This window comes from Triticum dicoccoides, chromosome 2A (genome assembly GCF_002162155.2).
Source record: "Triticum dicoccoides isolate Atlit2015 ecotype Zavitan chromosome 2A, WEW_v2.0, whole genome shotgun sequence".
Taxonomy (NCBI): domain Eukaryota; kingdom Viridiplantae; phylum Streptophyta; class Magnoliopsida; order Poales; family Poaceae; genus Triticum; species Triticum dicoccoides.
Window position 1 is genome coordinate 716,494,599 of NC_041382.1, and position 16,083 is coordinate 716,510,681.

The following is a 16,083-nucleotide window of genomic DNA, read 5'->3' on the forward strand; positions in this document are numbered from 1 at the left end:
GACAATCTCGTCGACTAGATGAACTAGGATGTGCGTCATGATATTGAAGAAGGATGGTGGGAACACCAGCTCGAAACTGACAAGACATTGTGCCACATCACTCCTTAGCCTTGGTACAATTTCTGGATCGGTCACCTTCTGAGAGATTGCATTGAGGATTGCACATAGCTTCACAATGGCTAATCGGACGTTTTCCGATAGAAGCCCCCTCAATGCAACCGAAAGCAGTTGCGTCATAATCACGTGGCAGTCATGAGACTTTAGGTTCTGAAACTTTTTCTCTAGCATATTTATTATTCCCTTTATATTCAACGAGAAGCCAGTCATGACCTTCATACTGAGCAGGCATTCAAAGAAGATTTCTTTCTCTTCTTTCGTAAGAGCGTAGCTGGCAGGACCTTTATACTGCTTCGGAGGCATGCCGTCTTTTTCGTGCAAACGTTGGAGGTCCTCCCGTGCCTCAGGTGTATCTTTTGTCTTCCCATACACGCCCAAGAAGCCTAGCAGGTTCACGCAAAGGTTCTTCGTCACGTGCATCACGTCGATTGAGGAGCGGACCTCTAGGTCTTTCCAGTAAGGTAGGTCCCAAAATATAGATTTCTTCTTCCACATGGGTGCGTGTCCCTCAGCGTCATTCAGAACAGCTAGTCCACCGGGACCCTTTCCAAAGATTACGTAGTGTAAATTATTGACCATAGCAAGCACATGATCACCGGTGCGCATGGCGGGCTTCTTCCGATGATCTGCCTCGCCTTTGAAATGCTTGCCTTTCTTTCGACATTGATGGTTGGTCGGAAGAAATCGACGATGGCCCAGGTACACATTCTTCCTGCATTTGTCCAGGTATATACTTTCAGTGTCATCTAAACAGTGCGTGCATGCGTGGTATCCTTTGTTTGTCTGTCCTGAAAGGTTACTGAGAGCGGGCCAATCGTTGATGGTCACGAACAGCAATGCCTTAAGGTTAAATTCCTCCTATCTGTGCTCATCCCACGTACGTACACCGTTTCCATTCCACATCTGTAAAAGTTCTTCAACTAATGGCCTTAGGTACACATCAATTTCGTTGCCGGGTTGCTTAGGGCCTTGGATGAGAACTGTCATCATAATGAACTTCCGCTTCATGCACATCCAAGGAGGAAGGTTATACATACATAGAGTCATGGGCCAGGTGGTGTGATTGCTGCTCTGCTCCCCGAAAGGATTAATGCCATCCGCGCTTAAAGCAAACCATACATTCCTTGGATCCTTTGCAAACTCATCCCAGTACTTTCTTTCGATTTTTCTCCACTTCGACCCGTCGGCGAGTGCTCTCAACTTCCCATCTTTCTTTCGGTTCTCACTGTGCCATCGCATCAACTTGGCATGCTCTTCGTTTCTGAACAGACGTTTCAACCGTGGTATTATAGGAGCATACCACATCACCTTCGCAGGAACCCTCTTCCTGAGGGGCTCGCCGTCAACATCACCAGGGTCATCTCGTTTGATCTTATACCGCAATGCACCGCATACCGGGCATGCGTTCAGATCCTTGTATGCACCGCGGTAGAGGATGCAGTCATTAGGGCATGCATGTATCTTCTCCACCTCCAATCCTAGAGGGCATACGACCTTCTTTGCTGCATATGTACTGTCGGGCAATTCGTTATCCTTTGGAAACTTCTTCTTCAATATTTTCAGTAGCTTCTCAAATCCTTTGTCAGCCACAGCATTCTCTGCCTTCCACTGCAGCAATTCCAGTACGATACCGAGCTTTGTGTTGCCATCTTCGCAATTGGGGTATAACCCTTTTTTGTGATCCTCTAACATGCGATCGAACTTCAGTTTCTCCTTTTGACTTTCGCATTGCGTCCTTGCATCGACAATGACCCGGCGGAGATCATCATCATCGGGCACATCGTCTGGTTCCTCTTGATCTTCAGCAGCTTCACTCGTTGCAGCATCATTGGGCACATCGTCTGGTTCCTCTTGATCTTCACCAGCTCCCCCCGTTGCAGCATCACCGTATTCAGGGGGCACATAGTTGTCATCGTACTCTTCTTCTTCGCCGTCTTCCATCATAACCCCTATTTCTCCGTGCCTCGTCCAAACATTATAGTGTGGCATGAAACCCTTGTAAAGCAGGTGGGAGTGAAGAATTTTCCGGTTAGAGTAAGACCTCGTATTCCCACATTGAGTGCATGGACAACACATAAAACCATTCTGCTTGTTTTCCTCAGCCGCATCAAGAAACTCATGCACGCCCTTAATGTACTCGTGGGTGTGTCTGTCACCGTACATCCATTGCCGGTTCATCTGCGTGCATTATATATAATTAAGTGTCCAAATTAATAGAAGTTCATCATCACATTAAAACCAAAGTGCATACATAGTTCTCATCTAACAACATATAGCTCTCCAGAGCATCTAATTAATTAAACCATACATTGAAACTATGTAAAACATTTCAATGCGAAAACAAATGCGATCATAATCGCAACCAAGGCAACAATTGATCCAACGGCATAATGATACCAAGTCTCGGTATGAATGGCATATTTTCTAATCTTCCTAATCTTCAAGCGCATTGCATCCATCTTGATCTTGTGATCATCGACAACATCCGCAACATGCAACTCCAATATCATCTTCCCCTCCTCAATTTTTTTTATTTTTTCCTTCAACAAATTGTTTTCTTCTTCAACTAAATTTAACCTCTCGACAATACGGTCGGTTGGCATTTCCGATTCACATACATCCTACATAAATAAAATCTATGTCACGTTGATCGGCATAATTTTCATAAACAATAAATGAATCAATAGTTATAAAGATAATATATATACCACATTCGAATCATAGACAGGACGAGGGCCGACGGGGGCGGATACCAAAACCATCGCACTATATAAGATGTAATAATAAAAGTAAGAAAATAATACAAGTATCTATGTAAACATACAAGTAAGAATATTTTTTCTTTCAGAAAGAAGATAAGAACAAGAGGCTCACCACGGTGGTGCCGGCGATGAGCTCGGCGCGGGTGATCGACGGCGGTGAAGACGGGGACGGGGCGTGACGGACCGCTAAACCTAGACAAATATTATGGAAAATGGAGTTTGGAGGTCGAGCTTGGAGAGAAGAAAGCTTAAGTAGTGTGGCTCGGGCATTCCATCGAACACCTTGTGTGCATAGGAGGTGAGCTAGAGCACCACCAAGCCCTCTCCCCCTCGGCCAGAGAAAAACAGAGCATTGGGGTGCTCTGCTCGCGAGCGAGGGGTATATATAGGCACCTCATTGGTCCCGGTTGGTGACATGAGCCGGGACTAAAGGGGAGCCTTTGGTCCCGGTTCAAGCCACCATCCGGGACCAATGGTGGTGGGCCAGGAGCGAGGCCCATTGATTCCGGTTCATCCCACCAACTGGGACCAAAAGGTCCAGATGAACCGGGACCAATGGCCCACGTGGCCCGGCCGACCCCCTGGGCTCAAGAACCGGGACTAATGGGCTGACCCGCCTGGACCAAAGCCCTGTTTTCTACTAGTGCATGTAGAAGGCCATGAGGTTCGCCTTCCTCACCACCTTGTTCTCGGCCTGAGGCGCCTTCACCTTGTCCTGGATTTCTGTAAGGACCATGGAGTTATGAGTAGGCGAATGCGATGTTGCCGAGCGCTTGCCGAGCACTTGCAGTGTTAGCCATATCTTCTGGGCCGAACTTGCAACGTCTACCCCAATTACGGTTCCAACCATGGTCATCTTGCCAGTAGGACCTGATATGGTCTGCGCCAAGGAGAGGCCAACGCCTAATCGCCTATAGTTGAGTAGGAAAAGGACATGACCGCGGCGAGGATTAACAGCCATGCTATCTCGCTCGTGGAGGTTGGCGAGCTGGGAGAAGACCACCGCAGTCGGCGGAGTGGCCGCCCTTGTGGAAGCAGTTGGCCTTGTACAGAGCCATGGCGCTGGTGGACGCCGTGATGGTGGACCCGATTGCGGTTCTGACGAGGTTGACGTACCGACAGAGGCCGCAGAACCACCACACTTGCCCGCTGACTAGGTAGGACTCGACGGCTTCCATGTAGGTGTAATTCCTCTTCCCAGGGACTGTGTTGCCGCTGCGGCAGCAGTCGCCGTCCATACCGTTCCCGTTTCCTTAGGCTCGCCTTCGTCGTGGACGAGGAACCGTCGCTGATGATCCACAAGCGGTGCTCCGCCGGCAGTCCTCCGATCTCGATATCTACGTTTGCCAGGGCCCAGGGCCATCTGGTCTGGAGGAGAACAGCGATGCGCGCGCCGGGCAGCATCTTATAACACAGCAGGTTGATTTACTCCGTTCGGTCTTCAGTCCATCGAATTGCCTGAACCGACTCAGATCGGATGACTATTATGTACCCGGCCAGGTCTCTTGTCTACGCTGAAGCCCCCTCGTTGGGCTCCGGTCTTTGCATCAGGTTTTCTTGCATCAAAAGCAACTGAACCATACCGGACTCTGCATCATAACCGGAGAGAGAGACAGAAGTCGTCAAGGAAACCAGTAGGTAAGGTCCATCGTCGATAAAGAGATCAGCCATCAACCATCGTCGCTTCTCCCTAGCTATCTTTGCCATGGCCACGGCCAACAACTCCCCGGCCGTCGTTAATAACCATGGCCACATCCTACCCGCGACGTCGTCCAGATCCTCCACGGAGAGCTTCACCGCCACCCACGATTTCGAGGTGGCCAGTTACCCGCTGCTCGACGGCTTGGGCGTCGGCAAGTACATCAACTCCTGTGTCTTCAGCGTCGGTGGCTACGACTGGACTATCAAATTCTACCCAGATGGTTCATCGGTCAACTGTGCCGGTAACACTTCATCCTTTTTGTATTGTGTCAACCAACAGGAAGGTGTGAGGGCTAAGTTCACCTTGAACATGCTGAAAAAAGAGGGCAAAGTGCTAACAAGACACGGTTCGTTGAACCACACCTTCTCTCCGCCAACTTATGATTTTGGTTATCGTAAATTTGTCGAAAAATCAAGGCTGCTGAAATCATCGTCGTCCAAGGCAAACAATGGCTACTTCATTATACGGTGTGTTCTTACCGTGATAAGAGAACCACGGACCGAGGTCAAGAGGAACCTTCTTGTGGTTCCGCAGCCAAACCTGCAAGACCATCTCGAGCAGATGTGGAAGGAAGGACAAGGAGCAGATGTGACATTCAGTGTGTCTGGCCAGTTGTTCAGCGCTCACAGATACTTGTTAGCTGCACGGTCTCCGGTCTTCAAGGCGGAGCTCTTTGGGCCTATGAAGGAGAGCGCGGCAGAGAGCATCAAGATCTACGACGTCGAGCCACCAATCTTCGAGGCGCTTCTTCACTTCATATACACGGATTCCCTCCAAGATGATGGAGACAACAAAGATGAAACTGAAAAAATGCAGCACTTGCTAGTTGCGGCGGATCGATATGGATTGGAGAGACTAAGAATTATGTGCGAAGACAGGCTGTGTGATAGCATTGAGGTGGAAACAGTTGCGACCATGCTGGTTCTGGCGGAGCAGCACCATTGCGGCGATCTCAAAAAGGCCTGCATTGAGTTCATGACCTCACAAAACAGGCTAGGAAATATCGTGGCAACGGATGGATTCAAGCATCTGATGGCAAGCTGCCCTTTGCTCACAAAGGATATCTTAGACAAGGTGTCCTGTGTCTTGAGTGGAAAGTCTCGTTTGTCTAGAAATTAAATGATCATGTCACCAGTATGTAGTACTAAGTAGATGATTATACCTATTTTCAGATTTCAATCATTGTGTTCGCTTATCTACTATTTCAACTTTAGCTAGAATCATGTTATTGTTCTCCCTTTCTTGGTATATAAGTATAATCACTTCAATATATGACATGTTTGCACGAGCGGAAGGCACCTACCGCTAGGGTTTTCAGTGCCTCCCGCCGGTGCCGGCGCCGGTCTGCCTCGTCTTCGCTAGCCTTAGGGCCATGGAGGCGCAGTGGATCTCGGGCCTTGCCGGCGGGAGGGTTCCGTTTTTGGATTTTTTAGTTTTGATAGGGTTTGTGTCCTACTTAGATGGATGAGATGGTGGCGTCTCTCTGAAAATGAAATAAGGTTCTCCTCGCCTAGCCCCCATCCCGACGGTGCTTGTGGCATCACCGAAGGGCGTGTGGAGATTTGTCTCCGGCGGATCTCATGGGATTCGGTCGACGTTTGCTTTCGATGGATCCACATGGATCTAGTCTTCGTTTGTCTATGTTCATGTGTCTACAGGTTGGATCCTTTCAATCTACGCTTCTTTTCATCAGCGGCGATTGCTGTTCTGGTGCGCTGATCATGTAGGGCCTACTTCCCGACTGCCTACTACAACAAGCTTTGCCCGACTCCGGTGATGGAGGGGTGATGACGGCGGTGCGCCTTCAGCTCGCTTCAGTGCTTGTAGTCGTCGCTAGGTGGTCTACGGACCTGAATGTAATTTTTATTTCTGATGTTCTTTGTACTACCTTTACAGTTGATGAATAGATCAGATGTTTTTCTCGCAAAAAATATATAATATGACAATACACAGCAGTATGCTCATGAAGGATATTGGAAAAGTGGTGGCTACACCCAAATTCATTGCTCCCCCATGATGAACGGTAAAATCAAATTTGAACAGCATCCTGGGACACAGTTTAAATGCAGAAGGGGTCTTAGACAGGGGGCGCCGGGGGGGGGGGGCACTATCACCCCTTCTGCTTGTCCTAGCAGCTGACTTCTTGCAATTTATTATGAATGATGCAAATAACAGAGGAGTCATTACACCTCCATTCAGTTCCACCTCTTGTCCTGACTTTCCTGTACTGTAGTATGCAGATGGCACTTTGATTTTTATGCCTGCTTGCTCAGACCAACTCCAACAATTGCAGAGCCTAGTCAACCTAACAGGCCTCGCGAGTCCAGCGCCGCCACCCAAAAAGCCTCTTCACCGTTCCCTCCTCGCCGCCGCCGGCGGCCAGCTTGCCGGTCGACGGCGGCGGGCTGCTAGGCCTCTTCCGTCTCCACCCATGTCCTGTCCCTTCTTCCCATGACCCTTGATCTTGGAGCTCGGCAGCGCTGCGCTCTAGCCACGCGCTCGTCCTTCCCGGAGATGCAGCATGCTATGAGAGCTGGTGTACGGCGGTCCGTCGCCACGGAGGTCAGCTACGCGCTCGTGTTCGGCGGCTGCGTACGTCCCGTCCCGCCCGACGGCGCGCGTATGCCGTCCTGTGTGCGTCGTCCCGGATCTACCACGGCCTGAGGCGGGCCTGCTCCTACCGGCTCGGTTGACGGCCTGGCAGGAGACTCTCGGCGTATGTATTGTTGCGGCGGCTGTGGTGGTGCACGGGCAATCTGATCTGACCTATTTGATACCGCTGTGGACGCGCATGATGCCGGCACGGATCAGGAAAAATATGATGCTTGATGGCAGCTCTTCAGACTTTCAGTGGTTGTCGATACGGCGGTGGTTGGCTGAGTGCAGCTCTGATCCGCTCGACGGCCTTCGGAAGGCATGCCACCATTGGTGGATGGTTGGGCGGCTACAGACGGCGATTTGAGGCAGAGGGTATGGTTGCGCAGTGGCGTGGTGGATTCTAGTCCAGTGCATGTAGCTGCTAGGATCGTGGAAAGTGGCGGGGATAACACATGATTGACTTCGATCTGGTGGTGCTTCTAGTATCCGGTCTCGAGATCCGGGATGAAAATCCAAAGTCTAACCCACGTTGGTTTTACCTGGCAATGGCGATGTTTTTGCATCGTTACCTTATTGAAGGCATTGCATGGATATGCTCGGACTTGCTTCTTCAGGGTGAAAACCTAGATTCTGATCATTGGTGGTCGGATCCGGTGACGGCAGTGTTTGAGCATCGTTGCCTTGTTGAAGGCGTTGCTGTTGAAGAACTTCTTCGTTGTCCTTGTGGTATCAGGAGATGATTGGTGCGGATATGGTCGTCGATGTAGTTTGTCGGTCGCTGTTTTGATCATAGGTTTTTTTACTCGCTTAGGCATAGCTTTAGTCTTGTATGACTTTGCTTTTTGCCGGCGTTTTTTTAGTGTGAGTGCGTTGGTGTTGGCTGTGTGCATCCTAGCTATGCAGAGGCCGGGTGTGTGCTCTTTGTGCCTGTATCTTCTTGATGCTTCATTTTGAGTCAATAAAATCCATACTTTATCGAAAAAAATCTATTTTCAAAGGCCTCGGGCCTCAAGGTTAACTATTAAAAATCCAGTTTGCTCCCAAACAATGTCTTTGAAGAAGCAGTGCAACATCTGTCTACTCTCGTGGGTTGTGCTATTGGAACCTTCCCTTTTATTTACTTAGGCACACCACTGGGCTTCAGTAAACTGAAAATGGAGTTCTTCATGTACATCATTGAGAGAATTCAAAAAAGACTGGTCATTTGCTCTCAATACTTAAGCTATGATGGCAGGCTGCTCATGGTTAATGCAGTCCTCTCATCCTTGCCCATCTTCCTCATGAGTTGTCTCCTTCTCTATAAAGGTATCATTGATCAAATAAACAAATACAGACGGCATCTTTTCTGGAGAGGCAAAGATTTGAAAAAAAAGAACCCACCCCTTGCGGCTTGGGACATGATCTGCAAACCAAAGGATAAAGAATTCTTAACCTACACACTCAGAACACGTGCTTGCTATGAAGATGATACACAAGTTCCTTAATCACTATGGTATTCCCTGGGTACATCTTATTTGAGAAGTTTACTATCAACAAGGAATACGACCTAGAAATCAAGTCGGTTTGAGATCGTCATCGCGACACGATACCACTTCTGGTGCTATTATATATACTGCTACCGACCGCGGCCAAAGACATGTTGAAAACATCCAGGATTTTGCCTTATCTCGCAACTTGCGTCGCTGCCGAAGTCTACTCCATCCAGAACGTTGTCATGCATCGGCGTGCGGGAGAGCAGTTCTCCGAGGCCGTCGTCCTTGCGATCCTACTTGGGAGTGGACGAAAATAGGTTTTTGAAAATCATCTATGAGGCTGCTCAAGTTTGTCATCACGGGTCGTCTTCCGTCCAAGTCGGGCAGCGCTACTCATCGTTGTCTATAACGCTATCGGCAACAGATCGCCGCCATCATCATCATTAACGACGTCGCTCCTGCAGCAGCTAACGAACAATACACCCATCGTGATCTGTTCATGTATCTATTTGTAGTTATTGTTACATGTGCGATTTTGTTGTGCATGTTTTCCTGTTTGTTTAGTATGCTAGATTGTTGCTTGCTATTTTATGTTCTAGTTATGAATTATTTACTAGTTAATCATAAATTTGCCTAATATTTCAATAATTACAATTACTACTCTCAATCTCTCTGTTTCTTCACTGTCTTATGCGTGCAATGATCATGCCACATCACATTCCAACGGAAGACTGCATTGATAAATATGAACAAGCTTACTATTCGGTATACATGATGGTCCACTAGAAACGAGAAGGACAGTGGGGGCCTAGGCGTCGAGGGCCGAGATACAGAAGTGTGTGGAGAAGATGCTCATGGCGGACTGGGATGAGTATAATAGGACGAACAGAAATAAGTCGAGGCATGAGACCGATAACAATGTCTTCTGTTGCAACGCACAGGCATTTGTGCTGATTTTTTTGAGGGGTTGGGCATTTTTGCTGATTTTTTTACAGACAAAGGGCATTTGTGCTAATCTCTCCCTAATAATAAAGCACGGATTGACTCCGTGGGTTCACCGTCACAATACGCTTCTTTCCATGAATTTACGCTTTCAGTTTGAATTTAAAACATATACGTGAGGTGGTACTAATCTTTCCCTATTTTTTGTGAGACACATTTCGTCCGTCAAAGTATCGTTCGACCGATCGGAGCAGGCCAACTGAAACCGACCGTGCGTTGTGGCCCAATAAATTCGGCCCAACCCGGTTCTTCGTTTATTCCCTCGTGTGGCTCTTGTCCCTGTCGCTCGCCCAATCTCATCTTCCGAACGCGCCTCCAACTCCGCCTCCACCTCCTCTTCGGTACTCGCCTAGAAAGTGTGTGTAGAAAAAGCCACATACCCTACCATATTATATTACTTACACTAAAAAATACTAGACAATCTTATTTTTTTGCACATAAAGAAATAAAGAAGTCATTGCAATTGCCGGAAATACTAAGCCTACTAAAGGCACGAAAATAGAAGGTAAGTTTAAATCCGTCATGGAATAGAGCGTTCCATGATGGCAGGTCGGATCTGCGGCCCAACGATGTCATGGCCTGGCTCAAACCCGGACGACCTAGAGCGTGGGGTGCAGCGACGTCGCCCATGAGAACAGCATCTTCTCCTTCCACTGCTGTCCGCCGCTTCTCCTCTTCTTCCTCCTGCAGACCCCCCTGCTTCAGAGCTCGCGCAGCGGCCCTGGCCGACGCGTACGTTGTCTATCTAGCGGTTCGGCCATGAGGACCATAGTAGATGTCGTCTATTGAGGGCCAACGACGGTCAGGCCGGGCAGCAGCGACGATCAGTCTGGTCTGTATGACGCAGCCATCACCGATTGAGGGCCTTGGATTTTATATGTATTCCTTAATTATATGGGGCAGGAGCGGCAACCCAGATAGATTCTTCTCTTCTGTGTTATCTTTGGTTTGCAAGGCGCGTGGCAACGTTAGCAACCTGAGGGAGATGGGAAAAGACGACCCTGATGTTGCATGTGCACGCCTGAACCATGTCCAACCATAGCAGGTTAAATGAATGAACTGCTCTATGTGTAATTGCTACAAAAATCATGTCAATTCCCTCTACCCATGCCTGTACTCTGTGTAATTGCTATAAGAAATTATCCTGTATGCTGAAATCCCTACTATATTTTTTTGAGAGCCAAATCCCTACTATATTCTATTTCTATACCATGCTGGATTTATCAGAAACACTAAATAGATTGGTTTGTACTGTAATATATCATCTAGAAAATTCGGTTTTGTAAATTAATATTTTTGCATTGCTCTTGCCGATTGTGTTGTAGGGAGCAGAGAAGAGCAATATGTGGTGGTCTGCGTCGCCTTCAGTTGGGACCTGTACCTGTAGGAATAATTATGTTTCCACGGTTGAGAAAAGGTATGATGCACGGACTTCTAATATTTGTATGTAAGTTTCCAACCGCTGTTGGAAGACGATAGATGTGTAAGTCATGTATCCTATAAGAGAGAGAGAGAGAGAGAGAGAGAGAGAGAGAGAGAGAGAGAGAGAGAGAGAGAGAGAGATGTGGCGTGATGTTGTACCATATGGTGGCCAAAATTACAAATTATTTTGCTATAAAAATTATTTCTATACTTGAGTATGGTGACTTCTTTGTGATATGAGCAGCTTAAGCCCTGTATTGATCCTTGATCGTCCTTTCCATAGACGAAATTGATCTGACAGCTCATCTCTTGCCTTTATCTCAAATTAGCATTAATTGCATGCCATTTGTGTGCCCAAGGAACTGTTGGAGAATATTTTTCTAGCTATAATCATTTAGTAGAACATGGCATTGCATGATACGCATGAGACCAACGTATCCAAAGATGCTTCCATGAGCTTGCCCGTGGGGGTTGGTCGGCAAATGAATTTGTTAATCAATGGTGCCAGGAAAGTTATCTGATAATTTGTGGATCTATACTACCAGCAAATTCTATTAGTTCAGATAATTTGTGGATCAGTACAACCAGCAAATGAATTTATTGATATTTTATTTTGTTTACCAATAATTTCGCTTTCTGTTGTTTAACGAAAAGAATGTCCCTCTTTGTAAATCTTTTACTTCGCTTTCCGGTGAATCTGTAGTTCTCTGCAAATTGTAACCATTTTTCATATCACACTAAGCAGGCACCACTTGTCAATTTTAGTAGAGTCTGTACATTGGGTCGTTGAGTATGACTGCTGAGCGGCCTCTGTTGATATGAAAATTCTTCCAGAATCTGGTAAGAAATTTTCATAGGACGTATATTCAGCTCCTGAAAAGTACTTAAACATCAAAGGATTGCATACTTTATATGTAAATATCTTACTCAGAAAAGTAGATCATGGAAGAGTCATCTGTACAGTCATTTTGAAGATTATGTTACCCAAATTACAACTCACATTAGAAAAAAAAACTGAACATCTGCAGCTTTCTTCCTGAGATTGCAAAAGAAAATTAAGACAACATGCATGCTGGTGTCCTGCAATTAGTAAGTCATATCTAGAAAACCCAAAGTAAAACTGATATATGTCAAATGACCCATATTTAGGATGGTTTTACCAGAGAGAGTATCGTGTATGGTTCACACAGACTCCAGATGTGGCACCTCTTGGAAAATTCCATTGTATGAATGAGGATCCTACATTTCCTTTGATCCGAACCTTTGGTACACAATTTTAAAGGTTTCATCATAATAAAAACTGACAGTCTTTATACAGTAATCTGAACATTTTGTGGGTTGCCGGACAACTTTGTTCTCCAGTATAGGTGGCGTATGTTTGTGCAAAATGATCATGTAAGGACATCTGGTAACTTTATTCTTTTGTCAAGGTTGATTTACTTGATGGAGAAAACTTACATTTCCTCTAAACAAGTGAACATGACATGTGCGATGTTCAGAAAAAGGAGCTTTCGTGTGTTGGCTGGCAGCCCTAATGAACTTTAGACATGTATCTGAGGTTTCGTTGGCTGTAAACCAATACGGTCAACAATTTGAGTTTTAGCTTTCTACCAAAAAAATAGAACTTAACTATCGGTACCTTCAGATTTAGAATATTCCTCTGCTTTGGGACGGATGGTGGTTATTTGTAGTGATTGGAATAAACTCTGCACATCGACTACACGTGAATTTATCAATCTGATTAAATGAGTGGAGGTTCACAAAGTGCACATGTATAAACCTTTCGTCCATCACCTTAGTGACATGTAATAATTTTGTAAAGGTTACAATGATGCACCATTTAGAAGTAGCAGTTATTAAACTCTCAAAGAATATGCTGCAAAGTGGAAGGCACCGATCGAATTCCTCAGGACATTCATCCCTCTCCACCCACAACGCTCTCATCGTCTGCTAAATGGACCAAAATGATGTTTGGAATTGCTTGCTGCTGCAATTGTTATTCTAGATTGGTTTGTTTGCTGCTACTATTACTTAAGATTATTGATATTGCTAATTTTTCTGGTTCAGAAACATAAATTTACTCGGAGTAATACCGGCCCCATGTCATGAGCTCATGCGCAATTCTCAAATGATCCATCTTTTTTCTCATGAGCGTCCATTGTCCCACGACACAGTTTCTCATGATCAATGTTTTCTTCCATTGCAACGCACGGGCATTTGTGCTAGTAATCATTAATGAGGCAGAGGGGGGCTCTTTGTTGGGGCCAAACTGGGCTGCGGCCCGCCCAGGAATTTCATGGTCTTTTTTTACCTATGAGCCCAGCCTACTTGAGGCCCACTAACCAACCAGGGCACGATTGATCCAATTATCTGTGTAGCAGCGGATCCTCCAGGATGTAGCGTCGCCTTGGCAGCGAGCAATCGGCGACGACATCCTCGCGGCCGCGCCGTTGGGCCGTCGTGCCCCCGTGCCGGCTCGCTGCCCTTTGCCCTCCTTCTCGTACGACTTCTCTCCTCTCCACAACGAAGCTGCCCCTGTGCAAGGCATCAGATTGGGAACACGCAGGTATTCCCCAAATTCCTAGTTAGCCATTTGATAATTTATAGCACTCGATTGTTCCTTACATCTTATACAAATTGCAATGTTGGTAGCCACGGGCAAGGCCACTTACACTCAGTGAAGAATTGATTTGATTACAATTGTAGATAGCCTAATTGTTCGCCTCAATTGACTGCTTAATTGTTCTTTACATTTTACAGATTGCAGCATAGGTTTCACATTCAGAATTTCAAAAAAGTTGTCCTCTTCCTTAGTCTGGCTGGCCCAGTTTTCTCTGATCAGCTTCGCCACTGTAATCAGAGGGATGGATAGAAGTCATTAAGGAAAGAAAGAGAAAAGTAATATCCCGTGATTCTCGAGAAAGAGACGTGCACACGACCGTATCAAGATCAAGCACCCATCGTCCTCTCATCGTTTCTCTATCTCTTTGGGGCCATGGCAAAAAACTCCACCGCTGTCGTTAACCATGATCACAGGAGCCTATCGGAGACCTCGTCCAGATGCTTCATGGGGAGCTTAACCGCCACCCACAATTTCGAGGTAGCCTGTTACCCGCTGCTCGCCGGCATGGGCGTTGGCAAATACATCAGCTCATGCATCTTCAGCGTTGGTGGCCACGATTGGACTATCAGGTTCTACCCAGATGGCAATAATGCCGAGTGTGCCGGTAATGCTTCAGCCTTTTTGTATTGTTCCAGCCAACCGAAAGGTGTCAGGACTAGGACTGGACGCTCGAGCGAGCTTTTCGGCTCGCACCGAAACTCGCTCCAGCTCAGCCCAACTCAGCTCGGCCCGACAAGAAAATAGGCCGAGCCGAGCTAGCAAATTTAGACCCGTTCGACGACCGAGCCAAGCCGGTTTCCGCTCGGTCCAACTCGGTGGCTCGTTTTGCAGTCCAATTAATTTTTTTAGATAATTCTCAGCCCATTTCCTAGACATAGCAGCCTACAGGAGCAGCCCAAGCCCATTAAAAGCACCCCGACTCACATGTGCGTCCCCCAGCTAGCGAATGCAGCCGCCGCTGCTTAGGGTTTGCGCCTTGCCGCCCCGCCGCCGTCCAGCCAGTGGCCACCACCCTACGCCGTGCTCCTCGCCGTGCATGAAGCTGTATGACTCGCCGTCGACACCGACGGCGTACGTGCCTGTTCGCCGCTGCGCCGGACGCCGCCGTTCGTCGTTGTCGTGATTCCTCGCCGGCAAAAGCAGGTATGGCCTCCAATCCATGCCCTCCTCTCCCGACGATGACCCCAGCAGCCGGCTACGCGGAGGAGACTTTGCGAGCACACACACGCGCCCACACTTCACCGGCGTCGCCCGGCGGCGCGTACGCACACACCGGCCGCTCCCATGCATACTGAAGACTGAACATACACATCGGCACTCACTCACACGAGCCGCTCGGGCTGGACCGAGCAGGAGGCAAGACGAGCCGAGCCACTAAAAGTAGGCTCGTTCACCAACCGAGCCAGCTCGCTCATGGGCGAGCCAAAGCCTAGCTCGGATCAAACTCGGCTCGGCTCAGCTCGTGTCCAGCTCTAGTCAGGACCAAGTTCACCTTGAACATGTTGGAAAAGGAGGGCAAAGTCCTAGTAACAAGCTTCGGCTCTTTGGAGCACACCTTCTCTTTGCCAATTGATGATTTTGGCTTTTCTAAATTCGTCGAGAAATCGAGGCTGCTGAAATCATCCTCGGATGCCACAGGTGGTTACTTCACTATACGGTGTGTTCTTACCGTGATAAAAGAATCGCGGACGGAACTCAAGAGGAACCTTTTCGTGGTTCCGCGGCCAAATCTGCAAGACCATCTCCAGCAGATGTGGAAGGATGGGCAAGGAGCAAATGTGAAATTCAGTGTATCTGGGCAGTTGTTCAGCGCCCACAGATACTTGTTAGGGCATCTCTAGCCGTTGGTCCCTCAGGAGAGACAAAAAATCGCCCCCGGAGATGCACCGTCGCTAAACCGCGCATTGGGGGCGTGATGCCCCCCAGTCGCGGCCCCCTACGGGTTTTTAAAATGTTCAAATTCGGCGCAAACACAACGCAAACACGGGCGAGTTCGTTCAAATTTAAACATATTTTTTTTAAAAAGAAAAAAACTACCGCGGGCTATCCCCGCCGTCTCCCTCGCCGCCCGCCTCGCCGCCCGCCCACGTGGTTCTACATGCCGAGGAGGCTGTAGAACCGCGTGTAGTCACCGCCGCCGCCGCCATCGTCGTCGTCGTCGCCCCCGCCTACGCCTCCGCCGTCCCTGCTGCATCCCTCCCCCGGTTGGCGCGACGGGTTGGACGGTTCGGGGGCGTTGTCGTCGTCGCTATCGAGGACGACGACACCGTCCTCGTCCTCGCGCCCACGTTTGCGGGCGGCGATCTCCTCCAGGGCCCGGCGCTGCCGGATCATCTCCTCGCGCAGGTAGTCGTCGCGCGACCACCACATGGCGTCCTCGTCGGA

The 16,083-nt window shown here is 48.1% G+C and overlaps 1 protein-coding gene and 1 pseudogene across 1 annotated transcript; both read left to right on the forward strand.

Moving 5' to 3' along the window:
• The first annotated feature begins 4,584 nt into the window (after positions 1-4,584).
• LOC119352026 (BTB/POZ and MATH domain-containing protein 2-like) lies at positions 4,585-5,700 on the forward strand. The gene has a single exon (XM_037618778.1). The coding sequence runs from the start codon at positions 4,585-4,587 to the stop codon at positions 5,698-5,700; it is 1,116 nt and encodes a 371-aa protein (XP_037474675.1).
• Positions 5,701-14,070: 8,370 nt separating this feature from the next.
• The window catches only part of LOC119352027, a 19,751-nt pseudogene continuing 17,738 nt past the window's right edge, over positions 14,071-16,083 (forward strand).